Source organism: Lepisosteus platostomus, chromosome 9, assembly GCF_059453375.1.
Source record: "Lepisosteus platostomus isolate fLepPlt1 chromosome 9, fLepPlt1.hap1, whole genome shotgun sequence".
NCBI classification, from domain to species: domain Eukaryota; kingdom Metazoa; phylum Chordata; class Actinopteri; order Semionotiformes; family Lepisosteidae; genus Lepisosteus; species Lepisosteus platostomus.
Genome location: NC_142619.1, coordinates 5,006,850 through 5,031,075, shown reverse-complemented (window position 1 = coordinate 5,031,075; position 24,226 = coordinate 5,006,850). Strand labels below are relative to the sequence as shown.

General features: G+C 40.1%; 1 protein-coding gene across 2 annotated transcripts in view; it reads right to left on the bottom strand.

Moving 5' to 3' along the window:
• Positions 1–769: 769 nt before the first annotated feature.
• cd9b (CD9 molecule b) overlaps positions 770–24,226 on the bottom strand; it is a 40,008-nt gene continuing 16,551 nt past the window's right edge. The window contains exons 1-8 of one of the 2 annotated variants that reach the window (XM_088646643.1): positions 23,135–23,316; positions 15,756–15,858; positions 9,272–9,369; positions 7,464–7,538; positions 6,576–6,677; positions 3,435–3,524; positions 2,644–2,727; positions 770–1,141 (exon numbers count right to left, since the gene is read on the bottom strand). In XM_088646643.1, the coding sequence (XP_088502769.1) occupies positions 1,076–1,141; positions 2,644–2,727; positions 3,435–3,524; positions 6,576–6,677; positions 7,464–7,538; positions 9,272–9,369; positions 15,756–15,858; positions 23,135–23,194 (678 nt within the window). In that variant the 5' untranslated portion in view covers positions 23,195–23,316 and the 3' untranslated portion in view covers positions 770–1,075. Of the gene's footprint in view, positions 1,142–2,643; positions 2,728–3,434; positions 3,525–6,575; positions 6,678–7,463; positions 7,539–9,271; positions 9,370–15,755; positions 15,859–23,134; positions 23,317–24,226 lie in introns of those variants that run through there. The other variant, XM_088646641.1, reaches the window with a different exon arrangement.

Sequence of the window (24,226 nt, the reverse complement as noted above, 5' to 3'; positions counted from 1 at the left end):
AATTCTAAATATAAGCCCTTTTAGTTTCTATTTGTGACCAAGCATCCAGTACTATGGTTTTTGCTCCACAGTGTGAAATGGCCTATGTTACAAAAGTAGGCAATGGAATTAATGCCTTGCAAAAGGTGTAAAATACTCAATGTACCTTATTCATTGTGTTCTCCATTGCAATATTCCTTGTGACCTTCTTTGAAACCTCCTTGGCTCTTTCTGAATGATTCATGTTCTAACCTTAACGGATTTATTTCACTATTTGGGCACCTTGTGTTTGCCTCTGGGATGGCTGTTTTCTGTGCTTCAAGCAGCATTGTTACCATCCATTTCCTGCAAAGTCGCATATCTATCCCATCTCGTTCTCCTTTTTCCTTCACAGTCGGTTTTCCTGAAGTCATAGACCTTCGTTTCGTAATTGACAAAGTACCCTTTAAAATGACTAGCAAGGAAGAAATAGTTGAGATTTAAGGACATCTGGTATCCTCAAATCTTCCAATCAAAACACCAGGTTTCAGAATAGGAGAAAACTATCGTGTATGGACTGGAACTGCGAACATAAAATTCATATTCTGAAGGATTACTATTTACTAATTTAAAAATAATTCCACTTGTGGATGGTTTAGGAATATGTAACTGGAAGGCGGGTCTAAATGGTTGGGCCTTGGATTACAGAATTATTTCGGATCACTTCCGACAAATTGACCTATAACCCAGAAATGACACACAAATGAAAAAAGCACCCTCATACCATTCCTTCGTTAAAAAAAGAGGGAAATCAAATTAGTAAATTTTATTTGGCATTGTAAAAGCTCAACATTTGTTTGTATTTAACAAAACTGAAACAAAAAAGTTATTTATAGATCACATTAGCAAAATCACATTAACTCCAACTAAAACCTTATAAAAGTCAAGGAAGTAGCTAAACTACAAGAAATGGAATACGAAAAATATGACTCATAAAAAAATGACTGCACTTACAGGGTTTTAAATGGTTTATAAAATTAGATTAGACAATATTTTCAAAGCTGTAATATTGAAATAGACAAATGAACTATTAACAATAAGGCAGGTGTCGACCTCTTTAGACAACATCTCTGGTATTGCGGATGGCACAGCAGAGAACCATGCTGAAGATCATGCCAAAAATCTAGAAAGAGGAGAAATTGTGGGATTAAAAGGACTTGCAGAGTGATAAATGTCCATAGGAACTTTACAATGTGAACTAAGCGAGTTCATATAAAAAAACCTAAAAAAATTCTGAAAAATCTGTTCACACACACTGCAACGGTTACAGTCAATTATCTCTGAACGCTGCAAATTCCATGCTGCTATGGGGGAAATGGCACATGTCTCGCTGACCTCACTCTGCAGGCACCAGGAAAACAATTGCCATTTCAGCAAAAATTGAAATTGCCCAAGATACATGGCTGACCATTGACGAGGTAGGCTGGGCAATTTTACACCGCCATTCCGAGAATTAAAGTCGGATAGTCGCGCGTTTACTGTTTGAATGGGTGATATCGAGCTTAGTGGTTCTCGGTCCTAGTCTAGCAGTATTCCTGTGTTTGCAGTTTCGTTTCAGCAGGGCCATTAATACTCCCGTTTTAACTGGTGCCTGGAACTGATAAAAAAAGTCTAAAGCAACAAGGATTCGCTGGTTTAAAAAATACTCGATAAAGTGCATTATTTCTAGCAACAAATGGGATAGTAATTTAAGTATTGTCTCCTCAGCTTGCTGATTCAGAATTTTCTCCCTTATTTCTGACCGAATGGCTTCTTGACAGATGATCAATTGACCAGAGTCAGCGTTTTACCTTCTCTAACTCCCAATTTGCTCGATTTCAGCTCACAAGGGCCTAAAACTCAATTAATTAACATGGGGCTAGTACCAATTCTAAGTTGCATTCACCTTCTTAAGAGCAGGAAGCAAATTTTTAAAATAAAGCCTCAAAACCGAAAACTGAAACAGTTTCAGCCCATGGTTAAGTACTGGGCTGAAGCAAAACCAGAAGACCTTGGTTAAGAAGGTTACCCAGGACTTGAACTGAGAATCACTGTCGTAGGACACATCTGAAACTCTGGCCTGGGTGCATAAACAAAGCCTTAACTAGAAAGCAGGTCCGTTACTGGCAGCAATCGGCACTGGCGATTAAGGGACAAGTTTAAACAAAAACCTATCAACTCAGAGTTCAGAAACCATTGATGTATGCTATAGGGCATCCCCTGTGCATTTTCTAGATAAGACTGGTGGAAGCTCCTGAATTATTTTGACTGTTACAGTTATTGTAGATACTTCTATCTCTGTAGCAGCACAAGTGAGAACTTAGGGTGTGGATGCTGACCTTGTTATTTTTCCATTCCATAGTGTTGAACAGGGTTCCGTTACTGAAATAATACATTTCAGCCTGAGGGATTTTTTTGCCCTCGTGTATTAAAACGAATTGCCACCCTCGGTTTTATTTTTTTAATTTAAGGTTTCGCTGAAATCGCGCCTTAAAAGCTGCTGACTCTGTGGCACTTTTGTTCAGTGCAAACCCCTGAACTGTGTCGGTTTTAATGCAAAGTCCAACCCCCTTCTGATGTCCCACCCGATGAAGGATTTTTTCTTGTGCTTTCTTGTAGACCATTAAACAACCACGAAGTGCTTACCATCACAATAGCAATACCAATTCCAACTCCAGCGATGATGTGCAGTTTTGACTCAAACACTTCATGAATGGCTTGCGGACAGGGCTGCAACAGTCAATCAAAATGGTGCACGTTGCTTTAACAGGTTTGGCTTATGGTTGTTCTGCATTGTATAGGTTAGTCTTTATTGTTCTGTTGTAAGTGACCTATTCAACTAGTGGTACAAGCACTTATTAAAGGCATTTTACAGGTAATGGGGACTCCCCTCCACCACAACCACCAGTGTGCAGCCCCACCTGGATGATGCAATGGCAGCCATAGTGTGCCAGAACGCTAAGCACACAGTGGCTATCAGTGGGGAGGAGAGCAGATATTGTAGATGAAGCCAATTCATAGATGGGGATTATTAGGAGGCCATGATTGGTAATGGCCAGGGGGAAATTTGGCCAGGATACCAAGGTAACACACCTACTCTTTTCAAGAAACTCCCTGGGATTTTTAATAACCACAAAGAGTCAAGACCTCAGTTTTATGTCCCATCCAAAGGATGGTGCTTTTTTTACAGCATAGTGTCCCCATCACTACACTGGAGCATTAGAGCCTACACAGACTGCAGGGTGAGCGCCCCCTACTGGTCCCATTAACATCTTCCAGCAGGAATCTTAGCTTTCCTAGGAGGTCTCCCATCCAGGTACTGGCCAGGCTCACATCTGCTGGGCTTCAGTGGGCTGCCGGTTGCGAGTTGCTACTGGCTAACTTAGAATTGATGACTTAGAAAAGTATTTTGAAATACATCTGGATTAGGCACTTACCTTCAAAGACAGTACAGCTAAGCCTTCTTTGGTAGGGCAGGTATCTTTCACGATTGGTTCCAAAGTGCCACCCATCCCACAGCAGTCCAACTGTATAACGAGAGCCATTTTACACTTCAAACATCTAGACTTTCAGTCAGACTGAAGCAAAAGGTGTTGAGCTGGACAGTATACGTTTAAAAAGCTTTGATTACGCACATCTCCTCACTGTCCAACAACGCATAAAAATGAGAAGTCAGAATTTGTGGAAAAGCAAAACTAAATACTAATGCAGTCACACCAGGAGCAATAGGCATCCCCATCCCTGGTTGAGGTAAGCACCAATCCTGTGCAACCTAACTAATATCTCAACATTAGGAACACCTATTATTTTTAATTAGTGATAAATTAGGTGAGCTCCTGTCCTTGATTTACAAATAATCTGTAAATGACTCCAGTTAACAGACCTCCCTGTAGCTGATCACAGACCTGTTTGCCTATAAAACCTTCTGCATCGGGGCCCTGCAGAAACGACTAATGCATTGTACACTTCACAGCACCGATCTTAAATCGGAACGGAACACATTAAAAAAAAAACAGGAAAGGTCCATCAACAGCCGAGCACAGTGCACTGTAGCAACAGATCAGTCGGGCACAGAGTAACACATTTACATGTTAACAAAAACATATCTGCAGGTAGTGAATCAAGTGAAAGGCAGAGCCACATAATACAAATCCACACTTCAAATGGTTTGGAAACACTGCAAACGCCCAGTCCTGACAGTAGGATGTTACTGCCCAGCATTGACTGTGTCTCAATCTTCATTTTGGCATAGGCACAGAAGGTGAAGGTGCTTACACCTGATGAAGGCTCCACGGCCAAAATGTTGTTTTCTTTCTTCTCTTATCAGCATGGAATAAACCTATTACTTGTTCCTTTAATACTTATACACAACTGGAACACTCTGTAATGGACTCTGGGGCCAAATGCACAAAACAGTCAACCAAGACTGGTCATAAATTTACCTTTGGGCTGCTGTTCACAAGAGAATATGACCAACAATCCAATTTATAAATTGGAGAGGTTTGAAGGCTAATAGTACACAATTGAAACAAATTAAATTATAATCTAAACATAGCTAACGTTATACAGGTTTTGCAATTAGCATTTTAAAGATCAGTTGGACCTGTAAAGCAATTAGTCTACCTAGAAGTATAAAATCACCCACGAACATCCGTAAACAATGCTTAATTGTAAAGCACCAGGTTTCACCTGTATTCCTCTATTGGGTCCTATTTCTTAGTTGTATTCATAGCAGGTTCAGATAACCAAATAAAACCATCTGATTTGTGAAGACTAGGTTTTTCAGCTCTTTTCCCCAGGCATTTCATTACACTGCTAGCATTGTGTTTTTTCAGCTGTAACTCCGGTTTGACCAGCAATTGAGAAAGAGGCAGCAAAACGCTGGTGGGGTGAAGCTCCTCTGTAAACAAGCAGGCTTGTGAATCCAGCTCTTTTAATCCAATCAAAATATTGCTTTTGATTCCCGACAGTTTTGCTGACGAATACTACTTGTTAACATTTCTGTGGTGAGATGTCTGCGGTACAACTTGCCCATCACAGTACATTATTCACTACAGAGACTAGTGAGCAGGAAGGGCCACTTCACGTCACAATTTGTGGGAACTCAAATGCAAGTTTGCGACAATTTTACACAATTCATGATTTTGTGCTTAATTAAAAAACTGTAAATTTATCCATGAATTTGTTACCAAGATTTAATTAACCGCCTGAGAAAATGGGACTGCAGTTCCTCTTTAATGCAATAAACGCTGTGATAGACTGGACAACATACAGGCCTGTACTCTCCCCTTAGTCGAGCTTTGATTCCTGAAAATCTTTTCAACCTACATCTACGTACACAATATGTAATTATTTAAAATAAATCTCAGTTGAATTTCAAAAAATGCCAATCAATAAAATAGCCCTACACCCATAAAACATACTTTTGGTCCTTCAATGTGTGTAGTAAGATGCTACACATGTTTTATCAGTCGGTGGTAGCGAGTGCCATTTTCTACGCAGTGGTGTGCTGGGGCTCTGGGATTAGAGCAGTAGATTCCAAAAGGCTGAACAAGCTCATCAGGAGAGCGAGCTCTGTCATTGGGTCTGACCTGGACCCCTTGGAGGTAGTGGCTGAGAGGAGAATGATGTCCAAACTAGAGGCCATCATGGACAACTTCTCCCATCCCCTCTATGACAGGCTTGCAGGAATGAAGAGCACGTTCAGCAATAGACTGATTCATCCACGGTGCGACAGGGAACGCTACAGGAGGTCATTCTTGCCGTCTGCCATAAGACTGTACAACGCATCCACCTTGCGTCTTGGCAGAGGCAACAGCGACAGTGACCTGTTTCTGGACTAAACGCATATACACATCTACTGCTACATCTGTTCTCTTTCTTTTTCTTTTTCCCGTTTACAACCACTTTTGTGCAATATATGCCAGGGACCTGTGCAATACATTTATATTTATATTTATATCTATGATTACATCTATATTTATATTCATACGTGTGATACGATTTTTTGTGTACTGTTCTGTTCTAGTTTGTTCTTGTGTGTCCGGACTGTGAGTAACTCTTGTATTGTACTATTATTATATAATTCGTTACACTGTGGCTGTGTTGTGTGTGTTAAGCTGCTGTTGCACTGCAATTTCCCTCACGGGATCAATAAAGTATCTATCTACTTTCAATAACAAGTTAGACAAAACTGGCAGTTTGATAGCTGTGAGTCACACAAGAATACAAACACCCGTTTAAGATAAGATAACCCAAAGAATATTTTTGTAAATTAAAATGCCTGGTTATTGGCTGGACTCCTGATGACTTATCTTTCTAAATACAGGCATCTGTCAAATTACTGACACTTTTAAAACTACCGTAAATTGTTTAAATGGTCTAGTCCACCAAAATGCAGAAACCAGTGCATTACACTGCAAAACTTGCTCTTGTGAGCTAAATGGCATATAGCAATGCAAAACATTAGGGAAAAAATGATTAAGCCTTCCAGAAAATAAAAAAAACTAGTGGCTACAATCACCTTTAGGATTACATTTAGCATGTTCATGTGATCTGTGGAAGAAAGCAGAACTTACACCAAAGTGAAATGCTCGGAGTGTTTCCTTCAGTGCTTCCTGTTTGGTTTTCAAGTAATTGTTGTAGGTCTCTTTGTAGAAATCCTCTATGTCCGTCACAACCTTTGCACAGAGGGAGAGAAAGAAGTGCCGTGATATTGCAATGCCATTAATAGAACGAACATTAGTTATTGGCTTACCATCCACAGACGTGCCATTTCAAACACGAGGGGTCTCAAAGACCACGTGCAACCTGTCTCCAAAATACTCCCAAAAACCCTTCGGTAAGGATGATTTAAAAAAGTGTAAGTCAGGTTTAGATTTTTTTCAGTTTCATTGCTGTTTAAGTGATTAAAGGCAGACGCACGGAGGAGATAAATATGACCTGTCCCCAAAACTGTGCTTCAGGTCACCTGCGTCTTTTCATAGAGAGGGGTATCAGGTGGACAAAACAGACATGCATTCTGCTGCAGCACAACAAGAGAAAAGCCTGGCTACATTCAAACCAGCCTGACAATGCTTGGGGGAGATATGCAGTCCCACTTAAGAAATTAGTCAAGACCAAGATGAACCACCAATCTCCGGATTAGCAAGACAGACCTCTACTCTAATAACAGGCCTTTGCTTTCTGAAGCACTATATTGAAATGGTGTCGGAGGTTTATGGGAAAACCCATGAAGGGCCACCTTGCCAATAATTATTGATCAAAATAAACTAGGTTAAATGAGATTTTTTACTTTATTTGAAATGACATTGATTGAATCCAGTAGGTGAAAGTAATACATTTTGTTAATGTGCATAAAGAGTTGGAAATTGAGGTTAATGTCATATCAGTGTATCTTGCAGGTCAATCACAATCCATGTTTCAAAGACTAGTTTGAAAGCAAATGCAGGGAGTGGATATCTTACCTTATCCTTGTTTGACAAGCCCCAGATGCCAGCAGCAATTTCCACTGCAAATATGACCAGCAGGAAAAAGAAGAACTGCAAGAAAGGGATGAGGGGGGAATTAGGAAGTGTTCAATCTAAAAAAAGCCTGCAGAGTTTCTTCAAGGGGAAGTGAAATTTCTCAAGAAGCACTTGTGGCCTGTGAGGCTGGCATCTGTCCTCACTGCACCAGAGACAGGAGCTGGGAGACCAGTACTGGAGACATAGGGGCAGAGAGGTGGCACTTTGGCTCAGGATCTGTGCCTGTTGCTGGAAGTTTGCCGGTTAAAATCCTGCGGCCGGCAGAGGAATCCTACTCTGTTGGGCCCCTGAGCAAGGCCCTTAACCCGACCTGCTCCAGGGGCGCTGTATAAATGGCTGACCCTGCGCTCTGACCCCAAGCTTCTCTCCCCCCATCTGTGTACCTGTGTGTCTCATGGTCTCAAGCTGGGGTATGCAAAAAGACAAATTCCTAATACAAGAAATTGTATATGGCCAATAAAGTGATCTTTGCTTATCGTATGCAGAAGTTCTAGGAAACAAAAAAAAATCAAGCCCTTGTAGAGAAAGCTAGTTCCAAGGCTAGCACATAAAGGGAAGGGCTTTGGGCAGCATGATGCAGCAGTCAGCATTGCTGCCTTGCCGTGCTGGGGCCCTAGGTTCAATTCCAGGCTTGGGATGCTGTCTGTGTGGAGTTTGCATGTCCTTCCCGCGTTTGCTCGGTTTTCCTCCAGGTCCTCTGGCCCAGATGTGTGTTTGTGTGAGTCCCTCTGCCCTTAAATGGACTGGCGTCCTGTCCAGGGTGTATCCCGCCTTGTGCCTGTTGGCTGGTACCCTTGCTGCAGCAGGTGATTCGCCAGCTCAAGCGCGGTTGCGTTACACTGTCTGTTTGATCATGTAAAAGGAGGAGTAGCAGTAAAAGATTGTTACCACCTTATTGAGCCTTTTTCAGATTGACTTACAGGGGTTACCAGCCCATGTTCCAGATCACATGTGCGTGATGAAAGACAAAATCCCTGCGCAGCATTTGCAAGTGTCACAGAATAACAGTAAATGGCTTTTACCACCATTGAAAACAAGTCAATTGAAGTTTGATTATATTGTTACGTGAGACGTAATGTGTTTTTTTTCTTGTTAAATAAACCTGTACAAGTTTGGTCACCAGAGTATTTTTAATTACTGATGGGAAGGTAGGTTAAAAAAAAAAAGTTGCAAGTAGTTCTAAAACTGTAGAGATTTGCTTATAGCAATTATTACCAGCCGGCTATTTTACTTTTTTTACTTACAGTTTTGGTCAAGTACCTTACCCCAGGGTAAAAAGCAATTTCATGGGGTTTCAATGCACAATCCTGACCACTGCTCCACACTGCTGAGGAATTGTAGTCAGGCACCTCACAATACCTTTAGCATCAAGTAAGGCTCTAGAAGTGTTTTAAGGTGGAATTAAAATGAAGAGTAAGAACAGTTCAAAAAGGGACTGGAGAGTTTTCCCAGCTGGATGTCCCTTGTAACTGTGAGACTGTGAAATTGTTCAGGAAAACTAGTACCAACCTATACAGAATTAAATGAGGTAAAACCGTATTCCCCCCCTTTTTTTGCAGTGGTATATTAGTGATCCAAGTCTGGTGTTTGTTTCACTTTCGGTTCACTCATTTCAAAAACAAAGTGTTCCTGTGTGAAAATATATATGTTATTTGAAATGCCACTTCCTGAGCTTTTGAAAGAGCCAGGCTAAATGCTGTGACAGGACCTTTTATATCAAATGGGGTGCATATAAAAGCGATACTGACCAGGCCGAGCATACAGGGGGATTCTTGAATTGCACCGCAGCACCCCAGAAAGCCCACGATCATCATGAGAGCACCGGCTCCGATCAGGATGTAGACCCCTGGGTAGAAACAAACAAAGGAGAAGTTAGCCAAAGCTGATCAAGACTCCTTTTGCAGGTCTGTGTAATTAAAGAACTCCATCTTCCCTGACTCCCCTCTTAAACCGAAGAGTATCTCATCTGGTCTTTTTTTTTCTGCAGCATTGAGCTCCTTTTCTAGAGCCTGTGACTAAAATGATCAAAGTGATGACGTCCTGACAATGTACAACCTAGAAAAAAATGCTGCTATAGATGGCATGATGATGAATTGGGTAATGCCCTTACTGTTGACAAGAAATCTGTGGCACTCAGGGTTCAGAGGGTTGCTATTGAAAACCTCCTTAAGCCTTCCATCAGAAAAGGAAAAATAAATGTTTCTGGTCTCTGAAGGTATCAGCTGTCTATTTGAACTCACTGTTGAGCCATCACAGTTCCCAGTTTCTCACCTTCCTCTCTGTCTGTATTCATACAGTGCCCTTTCATACAGTGTACTTTCTTGTCTTTAATGGATCAGAGGTGAAATGATATCTGACGCAGAGCTCTAGTAACACGTATTGCCCCAAAAAACAGTATGGACCCCAAGGAGTCATTACGCCTTAACACGTATTGTTTAAAGAAAGCACCCGGAATTAATTCTGATCGGTATAAAGCAATGTTGGTTTCTCAAGTATATTATAGCAAGAAGTCAGTTTCAGGATAATCAGTTTAATGCCTGTGATGGCAACTTACCATTTTTGTAATAAACCTGTTTATATCACTATTGTATTTGATATGCATGCTTAAGAAGTAATAACGTGTATTACAGTGGTTATTACTTCCAGTATGTTAAAAAAAAGTACAGGTTGATGCCTTTCAATAAAGGAAATGACGCTAAACTTTCAAGATCTGAGTTAGAATAAATCTAAAACTTTTGTTTGGGTTGTACCATTGTTTGGAGATTGCTGATCATTATAGATGTTGAAGTTGTCTAGTAACAATTAGTTATTTAAGTCAGTTCTGATACCAACCCATGAATATCAAGTGTGTTCATTCGTAAACTGACAAGTCTACTTACCTAGTAGACTGAAATTGGAAACAAGCTGTTCTGACAAATACAGCTCCTATCTTTTGAAGTTCTTTCATAGCTCGGTACTCTATAAGTTTTAGATCATCACAAAGAAAATTTTGCGGTGGTGATGCAGTGTATAACTGTAACCGGTTATCTAGATAATATCCATCCATCCATCCATCCATCCTCTAGTCTGCTTATCCTGTACAGTGTTGCAGGAGAAGTCGGAACCTATCAATCCAAGCAACAGGCTCAAGGCAGGTTACACCCTGGACGGGACACCAGTCCATCACAGGGCACAAACGCACACCATGGTTAATTTTCCCAGAAACTAATTAACCTGCCAGCATGTCTTTGGAATGTAAAGAGAGACCAGAGTTCTTGGCAGAAACCCATGCAAACGCAAGGAGAACATCCAATCTCCATGCCAGGAGCACCCTAGTACTCGAACCTAATGTCCCAGCACAGCGAGGCAGCGATACTAATCTCTATCTAGACGATATCTGGGGTGCAAATGCAGTCATGTAGCAGTTTCAGTTAGACCAGAGCCAAGTGTGGTCTGGTGTTTCTAAAAAAATTTGCAACTCGCTTATCTACGCGAGATGTACTGCTATTCTTGATCAAAAAAGGGTTTCTAAAAACCTAAGCTGACCACAGATAACATTCATGTGGCTTATTTCATACAGTAGTTTTAAGTATAAACCCGTCAAAACAAAACAATCCCAACAGTCCTAATCATCCCCTTCTTTTCAAAACTCACTTTACAACTCTTGAGGAATATTGTACTCACAAAGTACTTTCTGTTCTATTGTATTTGCACAAACCCAAATAAGCTTTGCGAATAATACTAAACTATAAGCTTTCAGTTTAATCAGTGAAGAAAGTAAAACAGAAACTGATCTTAAGGAATGGTGCAACAATCACACTTACTCACCCACCTCTGAAGCCAAGCGTTTAAAACTTCATTCATTATTCATTTCACAGCATATTCCCCGGAGTTAAGAATGTTGCTTAAGTGTATACAGGGGGGATCACAGCTACAGTATTATTGTACTTGCATTCTGGAACTACAGCAAAGAATCCTAGCTGAGGTATAGATACACACCTTACAGTGCATAAGATTTAGCTAAAAAACTGAAACCAGTGGTTCTCAAACTGTTTGGACCAAGTACCACCCCTGATCAAAACAAAGCATCCAAGTACCACCAAGTCATCTTCTCATAGGAACCCCAGAAAATCTCAATGACCAACATGAGCATGCATGCACACACACACAATAAAAATAGCACTGAGCACTTAGTTAAATTGGATTGAGCCGTCTTGTAGCCGTTTTCCTACGCTTGCCAATACTAGCAGTGCCGTCTGTGTCAGGTTCAGCAGCAGAGCTAGTATCGGTGGCCGATGTATAATCCTCCTCGTTCTCGAGAGGTGTGCGTGATCTATCGGAGCTGGTGTTGGTACTCTTGGCGTCTATTCCTTTTAGCCATGACATAATACTTGATTTTTGCGAGGTATTCATTTTCAATCACTTATTCCGTTGGTGAATGTGGCACTAAGCTGCGTCTCTGCAAGCTTGAGAGGAGTATGAACACTCAAGTATTCGCCTGCAATGTATCGGCGTACGTAGGCTGTTTATTTGACAAACTAATTTTATTCAAATAGAAAGCCCCGTCTCATGCTTTCTGAAACTAATTAAGTAAATTACTGGTGAAAAATGTACATAATTTTACATTTTATTTTTTATTCCCAATTTTTTGGTGCACACAACAAATTTCCAGGGTCATCTGGCATACCATTTGGGGGTGCTCCTCATACCACTGGTGTACCACAGTTTGAAAACCACTGACTTTGAGACCAAAGACAAGCAGCTTTCAATCCACATACCAAGAGCAGAGAGAATAAGAGCAGTTCTAGGAAGTTATGAAGTACTTAAAGTAGAAAAAAATAGAAGCCGGTCTTAAGTAATGGTGTAACAATCACACTGTTACTCACCCACTTCCTGAAACCAAACTTTTAAAAGATCATACATTCTTCATTTCGGGACTAGGCTGTGAAATGAGTAATGTGCTCAAGAGTATACAGGGGGGTCACAGCTATTATTGTACTTGCATTCTGGAACTACAGCAAAGAATCCTAGCTGAGGTATAGGTCCATAAGATTTAGCTAAAAAAGTAATCTCCAGAGTTAATGAACTGGCAACATGCAGACGCCCGTGTAAAATGCCAGATGCTGGGAGCTACTTTTAATATGAATTTTAAAAGTAAAGCAAGAGCTATTGCAGATTAGTAGGGAAACAGTTGATGACAAACAGCAATTATGTTAAAGGGGAAGTGCAGTCCTAATTTCTCCATTATTAAATCTTGGTAACAAAATAATTTAATTGACGGTGTTCTGAATGAAGCACAACATTTTGAAATTTGTGGAAGTACAGTAAGTCTTCATGTTGTCACAAAGCCCCGCTCTCATCACGGGTGAGAGCGAGAGTTTGCCCAAATTGTGACGTGAGGCGGCCCTTCCTGCTCACTAGTCCCCGTACTGACTGATGGACTGTGATGGATGAGCGAATAAGTACAGGTTGTGCAGCAGATGTTTCACCGCTGCGTGATCTGCATGCAGAGTAAACAAGTCGTATTTGTCAATAAAACTATCTCCAAGTTGAGAGATTTCTACTGGATTAAAGCCTACTCTTTTCAAGAAACGCCCTGGGATTTTTAATGACCACAGAGAGTCAGGACCTTTGTTTTATGTCTCAGCCGAAGGACGGCGCCTGTTTACAGTATAGTGTCCCCGTCACTATACTGTGAGCGCCCCCTGCTGGCCCCACTAACACCTCTTCTAGCAGCAACCTTAGCTTTTCCCAGGAGGTCTCGCATCCAGGTACTGACCAGCTTCAGTGGGCTGCCAGTTGTGAGTTGCAGGGTGAAATGGCTGCTTTAGTTTAATGGGAATGTTATTCTACCAGCCCAGATTTATTTAAAGGCCGATTTCCTTTAGCAACCTAGATTAACAGGGGCAAACAAATATGTACAGTGTCCTAGCAGCCTGCCGAGAGGTGGGTGATGAAGCTTTGTGGTGTTTTACCACACCTCTCTTTACTTTGGTTAAGGGGACACTCCTGTATTTAGAATATGCGTTGTGTCCAATGACGAGAGCTACTGCAGTACTGAACGTGACCAAGCAGGATGTACATATGACCCTGTTAGAAACGAGAGAGCCCATTTCTAGCCCCATTTGATAGTAGTTAACCGATCCAAGGATCGCACCCAGGTATTTCTTGAAGCCAGGATACTGGTTTTAGCAAGCCTGGGCGGCTTGTTCCACTCTCCCACCACCCTTTGTGTAAAGAAGGGCCTCCTGTCCTGGCTGGAGGATCTCTTCCTGATGTGTCTCGAGAAAAGCCAGGGTATCGGCTTTAACATGGCAGGGACTTTGTTCCATCCTCCTACTACTCATTGGGTAAAAAAGCTTGGATTTAAACACACTTTGATGTAGTTTCAACTTGTGCCCCCAGTCAAATGTTTTGATTTTTTTATTGTGAAGTAGTCTGCTGTTTTTTTTTGAGGACTTTGAACCTAATATCAGATCCCCTAAGTCTTCTCTGTTCAAGATTCTGGGAGGTTAAATTCCTTCTTGTTTTTTATTTATTTTGCTGCGAGTAAAGTCAACCATGTGAAGCGTAAAAAAAATTGTAAGATTCAGCAAGTTAAACTGCTTGTTTATGCCATTGTGGAGTATTCAACACAGTCTCGTCAAGTCACCCATGTGATAAGTTTCACAGGAGATGGAAAATTAGCCATCATCACATTACAAGCCAACCCTTGTCAATGTGCCAAAACTCAATTACAAAGCACATGTAAGTGTGTGTGTGTGTATATATATATACACACACACAGTATAATAAATCTCTGCTATGAAGTGTGGCTTATTTTTACAAGTACTCGCATACCTACTTAACTGAAGCATTAAATTTAAAATCTTAATATAATGGGGCAACATACGACATTCTTGAGTTGGAAGAATCCACATCGAGTGCCTGCTGTATGAAATTATGTATTCTGGAAGTGTTACATTTATCCTTTCTTAGAGGCATTAGTTTTGCAAGCCTGCAGATTGCGCCAGACTGGAGACCCAGAAATCCTCTTTCGATTTAGTACCAGGTTTGAGCTATTCTGATTTCTTCACCTGAACTACTTAAGCTTGGGAATTGAATCTACCTTCTATAATGAGCACGTTGTGGGACCATGATTTAGGTTAACTGTGTGCCAAACACATTCACTTGTTTAGAATGTATTTGTTCCTACTATGATTACATTCCAGAGTCTGTGAAACAGCAGTCTCCACCCACAGCCTCCCTCAGGGTTGGGATGTTTTCCAGAATGCTTCAAAGTGCAAGTGTACTTAAAATTGAAGTGTTTTTTTTACTTCTCCGTGTGAGCTACTGTGTAATGAGGCTGCATCCACATACTGCATCGACCAGGTGGATAGGGTCACTATTTGCCAGTGACCCTCTCTTCCTCATAAGCTTTTTAAGGGCTTGTTGAGCAACTAAATTTATCTTCCAAAGCAACTAGGGAGATGGTAATCGGAATGAATTTCTTAGTCTTCACAAGCACAATGAGATGGGATGAGAGCAGCATTCTTATTTTAAGACATTAAGAAAGGTTGCAAATGAGACCATCTAGCCTGTTTGGTATTGAGTAATTGATCCAGTCCATTTTCTTTTAACAAAACCAGTGTATCGGCTTCAACATGGGCGGATAGCTTGTTCCATACTCCCACAACTCTATAGGTAAAGAAATGTCTCCTGTTCCCTTCTATCTAATTTCCACTTGTGCACCTTTTCAAAGTATATACAGCAGAAGACAAAATTATCCATCCCTCCATTTTCTAACCGCTTCATCCAATTTAGGGTCACTGGGAAGCCAACCCTATTATCTCAGGAGGCAGGTAAACCCTGGACTGGACATTAGTCCGTCACCAGGCACACACTTATACCCAGGTGCCGATTAACTGACTAGTATGTCTTTGGACTTGGGGGAGGAAAGAGGAGCAAGAGGAGAACATGCAAACTCCACACAGAAAGCACCCTAGGATCAAAACTTAACACGGGGCTACAGCGCTGCAAGGTAGCAGTTCTAACCACTGTGACAGCAGGCCACTCTAATAAAGAAATAGATTGTTTTTAATATTAAAGATCCCAGATTTGGAAAAAAAAGTGTTATCATTATTCAACAGTACAGAGGTGACTACCTGACATCCAGGTTACAGTGAGGAATGTTTTTTAAATAAAGCTCTGGTGAGGGGTGTAGCACAACCCATTCCACTGACAGGCCAGGCCAGTCAGACACCCAGCTCTCACCCGTGAAGAATGTCGACGGGTTGGAATCGACCTCAAAGATGCCTTTGGTTCTGGAGTCAAAGCGCAGCCATAGTCCAATTGCCAGCACAGCTGTTCCTGCAAGCTGAAGAGAAAACATGATTAGTCCATTTTAGAGGATGTGATACAGGAAGGCGGAGGACTGAGGGGCTCACTGCCCATGACATGTTGCCTCAAACTGGAAAAGAAGGCCAAAAAAAAAAAGTTTGCCTCTGTTGGAGTGCAACTACTGTAGTTTCAAGCTCCCTGTGCATTAGTATCTGAAGTGCTACATTTCCAGTAAACAGAGAAGGCTTTGGAAATAATATGGACTTTTAAACTTCTTTTCTGCACAACCTGGGTATCTCAAATTTACTATAGTGGTCTTTACGACCATGACTTCCTGTGCCTGGCTTCCTCATAAAAGGCTCTGGTTATGTTTTGGTTTCAACAGTGCCTCTATAAAACACAGAACTCCAGAGGCAAGAAACCAAGGAAGCAACAAATTAGTCACTCTAGACCACTGAAGTCGGTTTTCCAAACTTCCATGTTTTTGTAAATCGGTTTCAAATTGCAAAATTGGGTTGCATGGAATATTAAGAGTAAATTGTTATCTTTGGGGGGAAGGAGAAATGACTAGAAGTTTGTGTATGTTGGTTTGTCTGAGTTTTTTGGGTCTGGTTCATCCTAGATTTCTAGAGGTAAAGCAAAGAGTACTGTTTTAAATAAGAACCCAGGCTATGATCCGTCTGCTACAATCAATATATTGAGGATCTTCTTGTGCTGCAGAAACTAGCCACAGACTACTACAGGAATGCAACTTTAATTAATGACTAAATGTCTTGGAGAACTTCTGTGTATGGAGTGCTCTTTCCATTAATCTTTCAAGACCTCCCCCAAAGGTTGATATAACACTTAATGGTTGTTGCACTGTACAGCCTGTCTAAACTGATACAGTTTTTGACATTTGGGCCAATACAACGCATCTTCCAAAACACTTGTAGTATAAAGTTAAATCAGTTTGATAATTTTTTTTAAAAAATTGATATTTATCATGGGGGCACACTGGTTAGCATGTGCAGTGCTAGAGTGTTGAGCTCAATTCTGGACCTAGGGTACCGTCTGTGTGGAGTCTGCATGTTCTCCCATGTTCAAGTGGGTTTCCTCCAGGTGCTACAGTTAACTCCCACATCCCAAAGACATGCTGGTAGGTTAACTATCCCTGGTGTGATTGTGTATGTTTGTGTGTGGTTTCCTAGCAATGGACTGGTGTCCCCAGGGTGTTTCCTGCCTTGTGCTTGTTGCTTGCTGGGATGGACTCCAGCTCCCCCATGACTCGGAAATGGATGGATGTTTATCATACTATCAAGTAGGAAACATCACTACTGAGAACAAAAAAAATGCATGAGCACTCTTTTCAATGTCTAAAAATAAAAGCATTGTTGGTCAGAACAGTTGACTGAAGGCTAATTATAGTTCTCAGAAAAGTTTCTCCATTTAGGAAATTACCAGAAAATGAGAGCTTTAGGCAAAAATAGGATTTGGGATATTTACGGTGCAGTACTTGAACATTCACGGCAAGTATTTTTTTTTTACGTTCCCAGCTTATCTTCAACAGAAATATTTAATGAAAATCTGAAAGGTGTTCTGCAAAGTGCAAGCTATTTGTTCAAGGTTACAAGACTAACATTGTTCGTAACCCCTCAGAGTGTTGCTGTTGCAAAACATATTAGGAAGGGGCCTTATCACTGAAGGCTATTCTGCAGAAAATTCTTATCATTCCACTTGATGACAAAAAAACCCTCTGCGTCAACACTGCTGACCTTCTGAGCTCTGCACACTGACACATTGCAGTTCTCCAACTGCATTCATGCCTCGTTAAAGAATGGTGAAATGCATCACTCAGTCCTATTGCAACAACACTTCATCCTTTACTTTTAGATAATACCAGTTATTAGTAAGAAAAGTGACTAATCTGCTAAATACACAGTGTACTACTGAGATTACAATCCGATCGCCTGGAAAATAGACACTCTCCCCTTGTACACTTCACTGAGAGTTATTATATACTGTATAGTGACTGGGAAGCTGTAGAATATAAATAAACAGAAGTCTCACAGAAACCAACAGGAACACATACAACAGTACAACGAAAGTAAATGTCAGTTACCACAAATACCTGTTTTTTTTAAAATAATAATCCATAAGAAAGGTAATGATGATAAAATCAGATACCCAACTAATTAATGCACTTTTAAATTGCTTCCACATACACAAAAAAAATTGTTACAAAAGGTTAAAGGAGTCAGCTTCATCTTTAACCTGTGAACAAGGTTCAGAGAGAAAAATCAAAAACATTCTGTAATTCAACCAGTGTTTCAGTTGTATAAATAGGGAACAAAAAGCCATAGGCACAGGGTTCATCAGTCCCTATTTCCAATACTTCAGAGCCTTTCATAATCCGGTTGTTGCCTTTAACCTTACTGAAAGCAAAAAAGACACTTTTTAAGTTTTCTCAACTTATACATTCATACAGTAACTACAGTATAAAGTGGGACAAGATCACTCAGCTGAGTACTGGCTAGAGCAAGATTCTACAAAAACCAATTCTAGAAAGCCACAGCTCCACAGGTTTTATAGAAAGCTTTAAAAAAAATGGAGCAGAAATGTTGAAAACAACTCCTACGACTTAACCAATTGGTGATGCAACTAAGGTAGCGAAGACCAGCACAGTGTGTGGCAGCACAGCTCGGTGTGGGTTTGAAACGCCTTCATTATGAAAGGAACTCCTGAGAGCCAAGCAGAGAGACACACCAGGATTCGTTTCTAAGCATTTTCACACCCTGGATAAGATGAGGGCCAGCCGATGGATAAGATCTCTTAAAATTCCTTCAACAATACTTGATCCCATCCAGTATTCCAAGAGGCACATTGGATGTAGCAAACTGGTTAAAAAACAAACAAACAACAAAACCAGCATTTACATGCCAATAATTTTAACACGGTTGCATTATGCTTCCTCCTACAGTGGCAGTCCTCCTACTGTTTTTGTCTTGCTGCTCATCTCTGTTGCCTGCACTGTAAAACAACTATCTCAACCCCCCCAAAAAAATAGCATTGCAGCTAGACAACTTGGAGACACTGGCAAGGAATGTCAAAGTGAATGAGATTGTCTGAAGCTAACAAGTTTGGGGTGTATGTGCAGACTTGGACTTGAAAAATGTAATTGTACAGCTTCAAGTTTGATAAGAAGATGACCAGCTCTCGCCTACAGTACATCTCAATACTGCTGTTCAATTTTTTTAAAGTCCTTTGTTACTTTAAATATCATTTAAGGAAATATATTTGGAATCGTTAGCACACAGGTTCAGCTGTCAAGCATTCCTAAGCCTCAATTTTATAGATTTTCATTTTCTAGATTTCCATAACGGATGTACTGTTAGCTCTCTTAAACATAAAGGAACAAAGTGAACTGAATTGTTCAAGAGAGTAGCTCTGCAGATCCCTGAAGTAGAAACACCTGTTTCTGGAAAGTTTAACAGTGCCCTCTGTAACAGGAAAGGAAAAATGTTATTGGGCACATGGGTGGCTGCTACTAAACAACATATTAGCTTCACAAAATAACCCCACCAGATGTTTTTCTGCCAGTATATATGCTTCATCTCTATACAGCCAACAGATGAGCTGGTAATGTGCCTTCACAAAGCCCATTTCACCAGCACTTAAAGGGGAACTGCACTGCGATTTTTTTCTATTTTGAAAGTAAAATGCACAGCGTAAACCAGCAGACTTGTGATACATCCCTTTTAGTCAATTAGAAATCTTGCTTTCAATTTCGAGACGGTTTTCCGACACATACTACTTATTTGTTAACTCTGCAAGCAGATCATGTTGGAACATTTCTGCAGTGAAATGTCTGCTGCACAACCAGTACATTAGTACAGTAAGTACAGTGACTAGAGAGCAGGAAGGGCCTCGTCACGTTGTAATTCATGCAAACTCTCACTCTCACCCATGGTGAGACCGGAGGTTTGTGCCAACTTGCAAACATACAGTACTTTCACAGAGTTCACATTTTGTGCTCAATTTGAATTTGAAAAATTTGGCCATTCCCTCATCAATGAATTTAGTTTGTTGCCGAGATTTAATAACCTGAGAAACTGGGACTGCAGTTCCCCTTTAAATTCATAGGCCTTGGTCATGCAGGTGAACTCAACTCAATTCAACAGGAAAAAATACAGTACAAAATTCTTTCAAACTTTCAATGAGCTGAAATCTATTTTTGTTTTTGAAAGGACTTAATGGTCACCAATGAGAGAAGGTCATTTCACCCATGAAGCTTGTCAACTTGCTAGTACTGTAGTTAATTGATAAGGGCCAATATACCGTTGTCTCAAATGAAGCCAGGTCACAGTTTTAACTGAACCAGCTCAGTAAAGCCTCTATAATAGTGTATCACTACACTATATAGTTTTAACACACGTTTAACTCGCGTTTCAACACTTGGACCTTAAACAGTGTATTTTTAAACATTTCTCCACATTGTGCCGACGAAAGTATCGATTTACAGGCCTCAATTCTTTCGTAGGCAGCCTCATCCGTTTTCCTACACTTTTGTTGTCAATTGATTCCTTAACTCGTACAGTGAATGCTTTCTGAAACTGGACCTCACCTGTCTGTAAAATACTTCTAGTTACAAAGTTTTAAAACAGAGAAGGAAGCACCACAGCCAGATACAAGATTTGAATAAGCCGAAGAAATGAAATTCTAGCACCAATTTGTAAAGGCCCGTTTTTCATGACACACCCTGGCATTGAGTTGCTGGGTGAGTCATATGAGCCCTTTCAAATGTCCGGATTCCTAAGAAACTAAAGAAAAGGACTGGGCCTGCCTCACCTGACAAAGTCACTGCCATTACTTACTCTCCCCACTTAATAGAAATAGTTTGTGCACCAGGTAAGGAAAGTAAATCCGACATTTTTCAAAGAAGTCTAGAAAGTGCACTACAAATATTTCTAGGCTACAGTACGTTAACTTTTCATACCTAACTAGAGACTCTCCTGGTTTTTTTTTTGCTTTATACTCTATATTCAGACCTTGGAATTTGAAGATACAGTATCGCATGAATTCTTTCCCTCATCGTCGTTAAAGAGGGATCTGGTTTTTCAGACACTTCCTAATAAACTATATAAAATTAGTTTTTCATAAACTATACAAATAGAAAATTCACTTCCATTTTTATAGATACTTATGAAAACGATGAAACTGGGTTATTTGTACAGTATGTACTGATAGAATCAGAGCCAAGACCAGCCACTTGCACATTTTCCCCTTAGACTGAATTTGCTCTCAAAGACCTCCACGTAAATGCAAATTCAAATTAATCTGTTAAGAAAAACCACAATAATAACAATTCAAACCATTCAGTTGCAAACAGTTACTCACGCATCTGTCCCTAAACAAAATGCCTGCCATTTCTATTAAAATACATGTATGGGCTTAAGCCATAGGCCCTTGAAATTCATTGTTTTTCATTTTTACAGTGAATGACGTATTGCTGAAGTTTGAAAAAAGGGTAGATCATATCTTATTTTTAGTTTAAAAGTTTCTAAGTTTCTAATCGGTCCTCCTGTAATGCAAGATAGCTAGCCAGCATTTGATCAGATATGTGCAAACAAGGCACTTCTGTTTTCAGACTTGCACCTGAGATTGCTGGAATACTTTTAATACTTAAAAAGGAACAAGTAAAGGGTCATTACTTGTGTGTGTTCACACCTGAAGAAGGCTCCACAGCCAAAATGTTGTTGCTTTTCTTCTCTTTTCAACATGGAATAAACCTTTACTTGTTCCTTTGTAGCCAACGCATTCTGATATAGATTCTTACTTGAACTACTTTAATATACACATCCTGTTGTTACCTGTTCAGAACAAAAAGGTCCACAACACAAACTGGTCCAAAGCAAATGGCGTTTTGCCCATTCACTCCAAATGTCAAGAGGAATATTTCTAGCGGTGATGCAAATAGAGTTTCAGGACACACCAAGATGGTCTTGGTTCTTTTGTTCTCCTTCAAAACTTGTTTAGCCAGTTACAATCCAACTGCAGCGAGTCCAGGGAAAATGTAAACCTGTCTAAACCAATACAGTGATTCTTTTTCCTCACCTAAACTTTCCACTTGATTCTACTGGAACACTTAAAAATAGAACTAAGTTATCCTTCATTAACTAAATAACTTTAAAACTAAAGCTAATTATAAAAAAAAACCAGAAATAATTGCCACATTATGTAGAGTATTTCAGAAGACTTGTTGGTGTTTTATAGATTTTATAATCTGACCTAAAATTGTATCTCTCTCTTCACTCCATAATAACCTTCGTGCTACACTACCTTGCTATTTAAGGAATTTGGAACCTGCATGAAAGCTTTTTAAAATGGCTTCTAATTTTCCTATTTTTTCCTAACAGTCCACAACAGAGAATCATGTTTCACGTTCACTCTCACTGTTCTAGTCTTCATCTAAGCAGCAAAAGTATATTAAGCCTTTGCCTTGTAGCTCCTTCTCTCTCACAATGAGCACTGATTCATTGAAAAGTCAGTCTATTACCAAACGATTTGCCCCAGTAAAACCAGCCTAAATGATCAGAACAATTTAAATGATCATAAATTGACACAACTATTATATACAGAAATATCCCGTGAAGATAACCCAAAATGCTATTACAATTTGTAACAGCTTGCTTTTGAACCAAAATAATAGTTCTCAATGAACGTCTTCTTAGGCAAGACTAGAAAACACTGAATACTTTAGAATAATTACGCACCCTGACCACACTATTATGTGATGTGCTCAGCACTCAGCAGGTTTCACTGTTTCACAGCAGGTACTGTACTAGAATAATTGTGAAAGACAATCCTCACATTCAACTCTTCAGGTACCCTCCCTAATCCTTCAGTAGGAAAATAACCTCCATTTGACATTAAAGATTTTACTGCAAAGCTTGTTTGATAGCAATCAGTAACTAACCAACTTGAAAAGTAACATGAAAAAATAGTTTGCCTACTGTATATACAGAACGAAAAGGTCCTCAGATAACTATTGCACGGCGCAATGCTTTTTTCCATTACACTAGTTTGAAGTAATTTCTGTTTATTCCATTTTGGAGTTCTTCATCTCTGCCAACAAGCTTTAACATTTCACTTTAGGAAAACCACCTCTGTGCTTAATATTTGGAGGCGTACTTGGACCAAAAAGGTCTGCCTCTAAGAAACCTACTGTAAATCCTACTCGAGGGGAGAAAAAAAAGGTTGCAGAGAATAACCCCCACAGGCTTAGCTCTTACAGTCACAAAACGCATTCAGAATCCAAGAAACTAAAAACTTACCCAGAATAGAAAATTAAAGGCAAACATCAGGTATTTAATGCATTGCATGCCCCCTTTCATGACTGCTTTTTTTGGGTGAAGAGAGATTTTAAAGAAAAAGAGGTATCTCCACAGATCTTAGTGCTTCAGAAGACTGACCCCGGCGCTGAAGGACAAGGTGCGCTTTTGTGGAAAAGCTGAAGTTAGTTGGAGGCCACTCCCTAATCTGTCTCACCTGTTCTTTTGTGAAACTCCCAGGCAGGGGGAGGGGAATTATTTGCAAGTGGGTGCGGAACAGAAAAGCAAAAACTGGCAGTGAGTTTAGAGGTCTGATGAAACTGAATGGGAGTCAACATTACCATGAAAAGAGATTTACTCGAAACCTTAATGTCTACAAAATAAAAACTGAATGGAATCGTGTAGCTACTGGTCTTGTGTATGTATGTAATCACACAACCCTTTAAATCCCCTTAGGGCTCACACATGGGAAAGCTGCCCTTTCAGCTTGTGTAATCAGGAAAAATCAGAGTTACGCTACCACTGCAATCAGCTAGTGAGAGATAGGAACACAAAAGACTTCCTGTGTGGGGGGAAATAAACGGCATTCATTTTCTCACATTCAAGTACATAAAGTCAAACGATCAATCTCTGTGAGCTACTCCAAATGTTTTATTGTCCGATTATGAAAAACTGTATTGCACTGTGGTGTCCTCCTTATTTACTCTTGTAACTATTTTAGCATCCCATATACTAAATGGATTTGTGGTGCTCAATTCATTCTGTCAACAATAATTTGAAAATCCATGGAAATTCTACAGATATGAGCTGTAGAATTAACATAATTCTTAGGGAACATTTTGACGATGCTTAATATTGTACATTTTCAATATGATTTGCAACACCAGTATATTGGCATGCATTAAAGTGGGTCTCAATACTTATTTGTTGGATGTATGCTGCCTCTCAGTTTTGTACATATAAATGTCTTCCTCTCTTTACTCATTTGTAGCCTATTTCTGGTCTCTCCCTACCTTCTCCACATAGCTGATGAGTCCAAAATGTTTTTCCTTTTTAACATTCTATAGTTCCATTAACCCATACTTGTAATTAGTA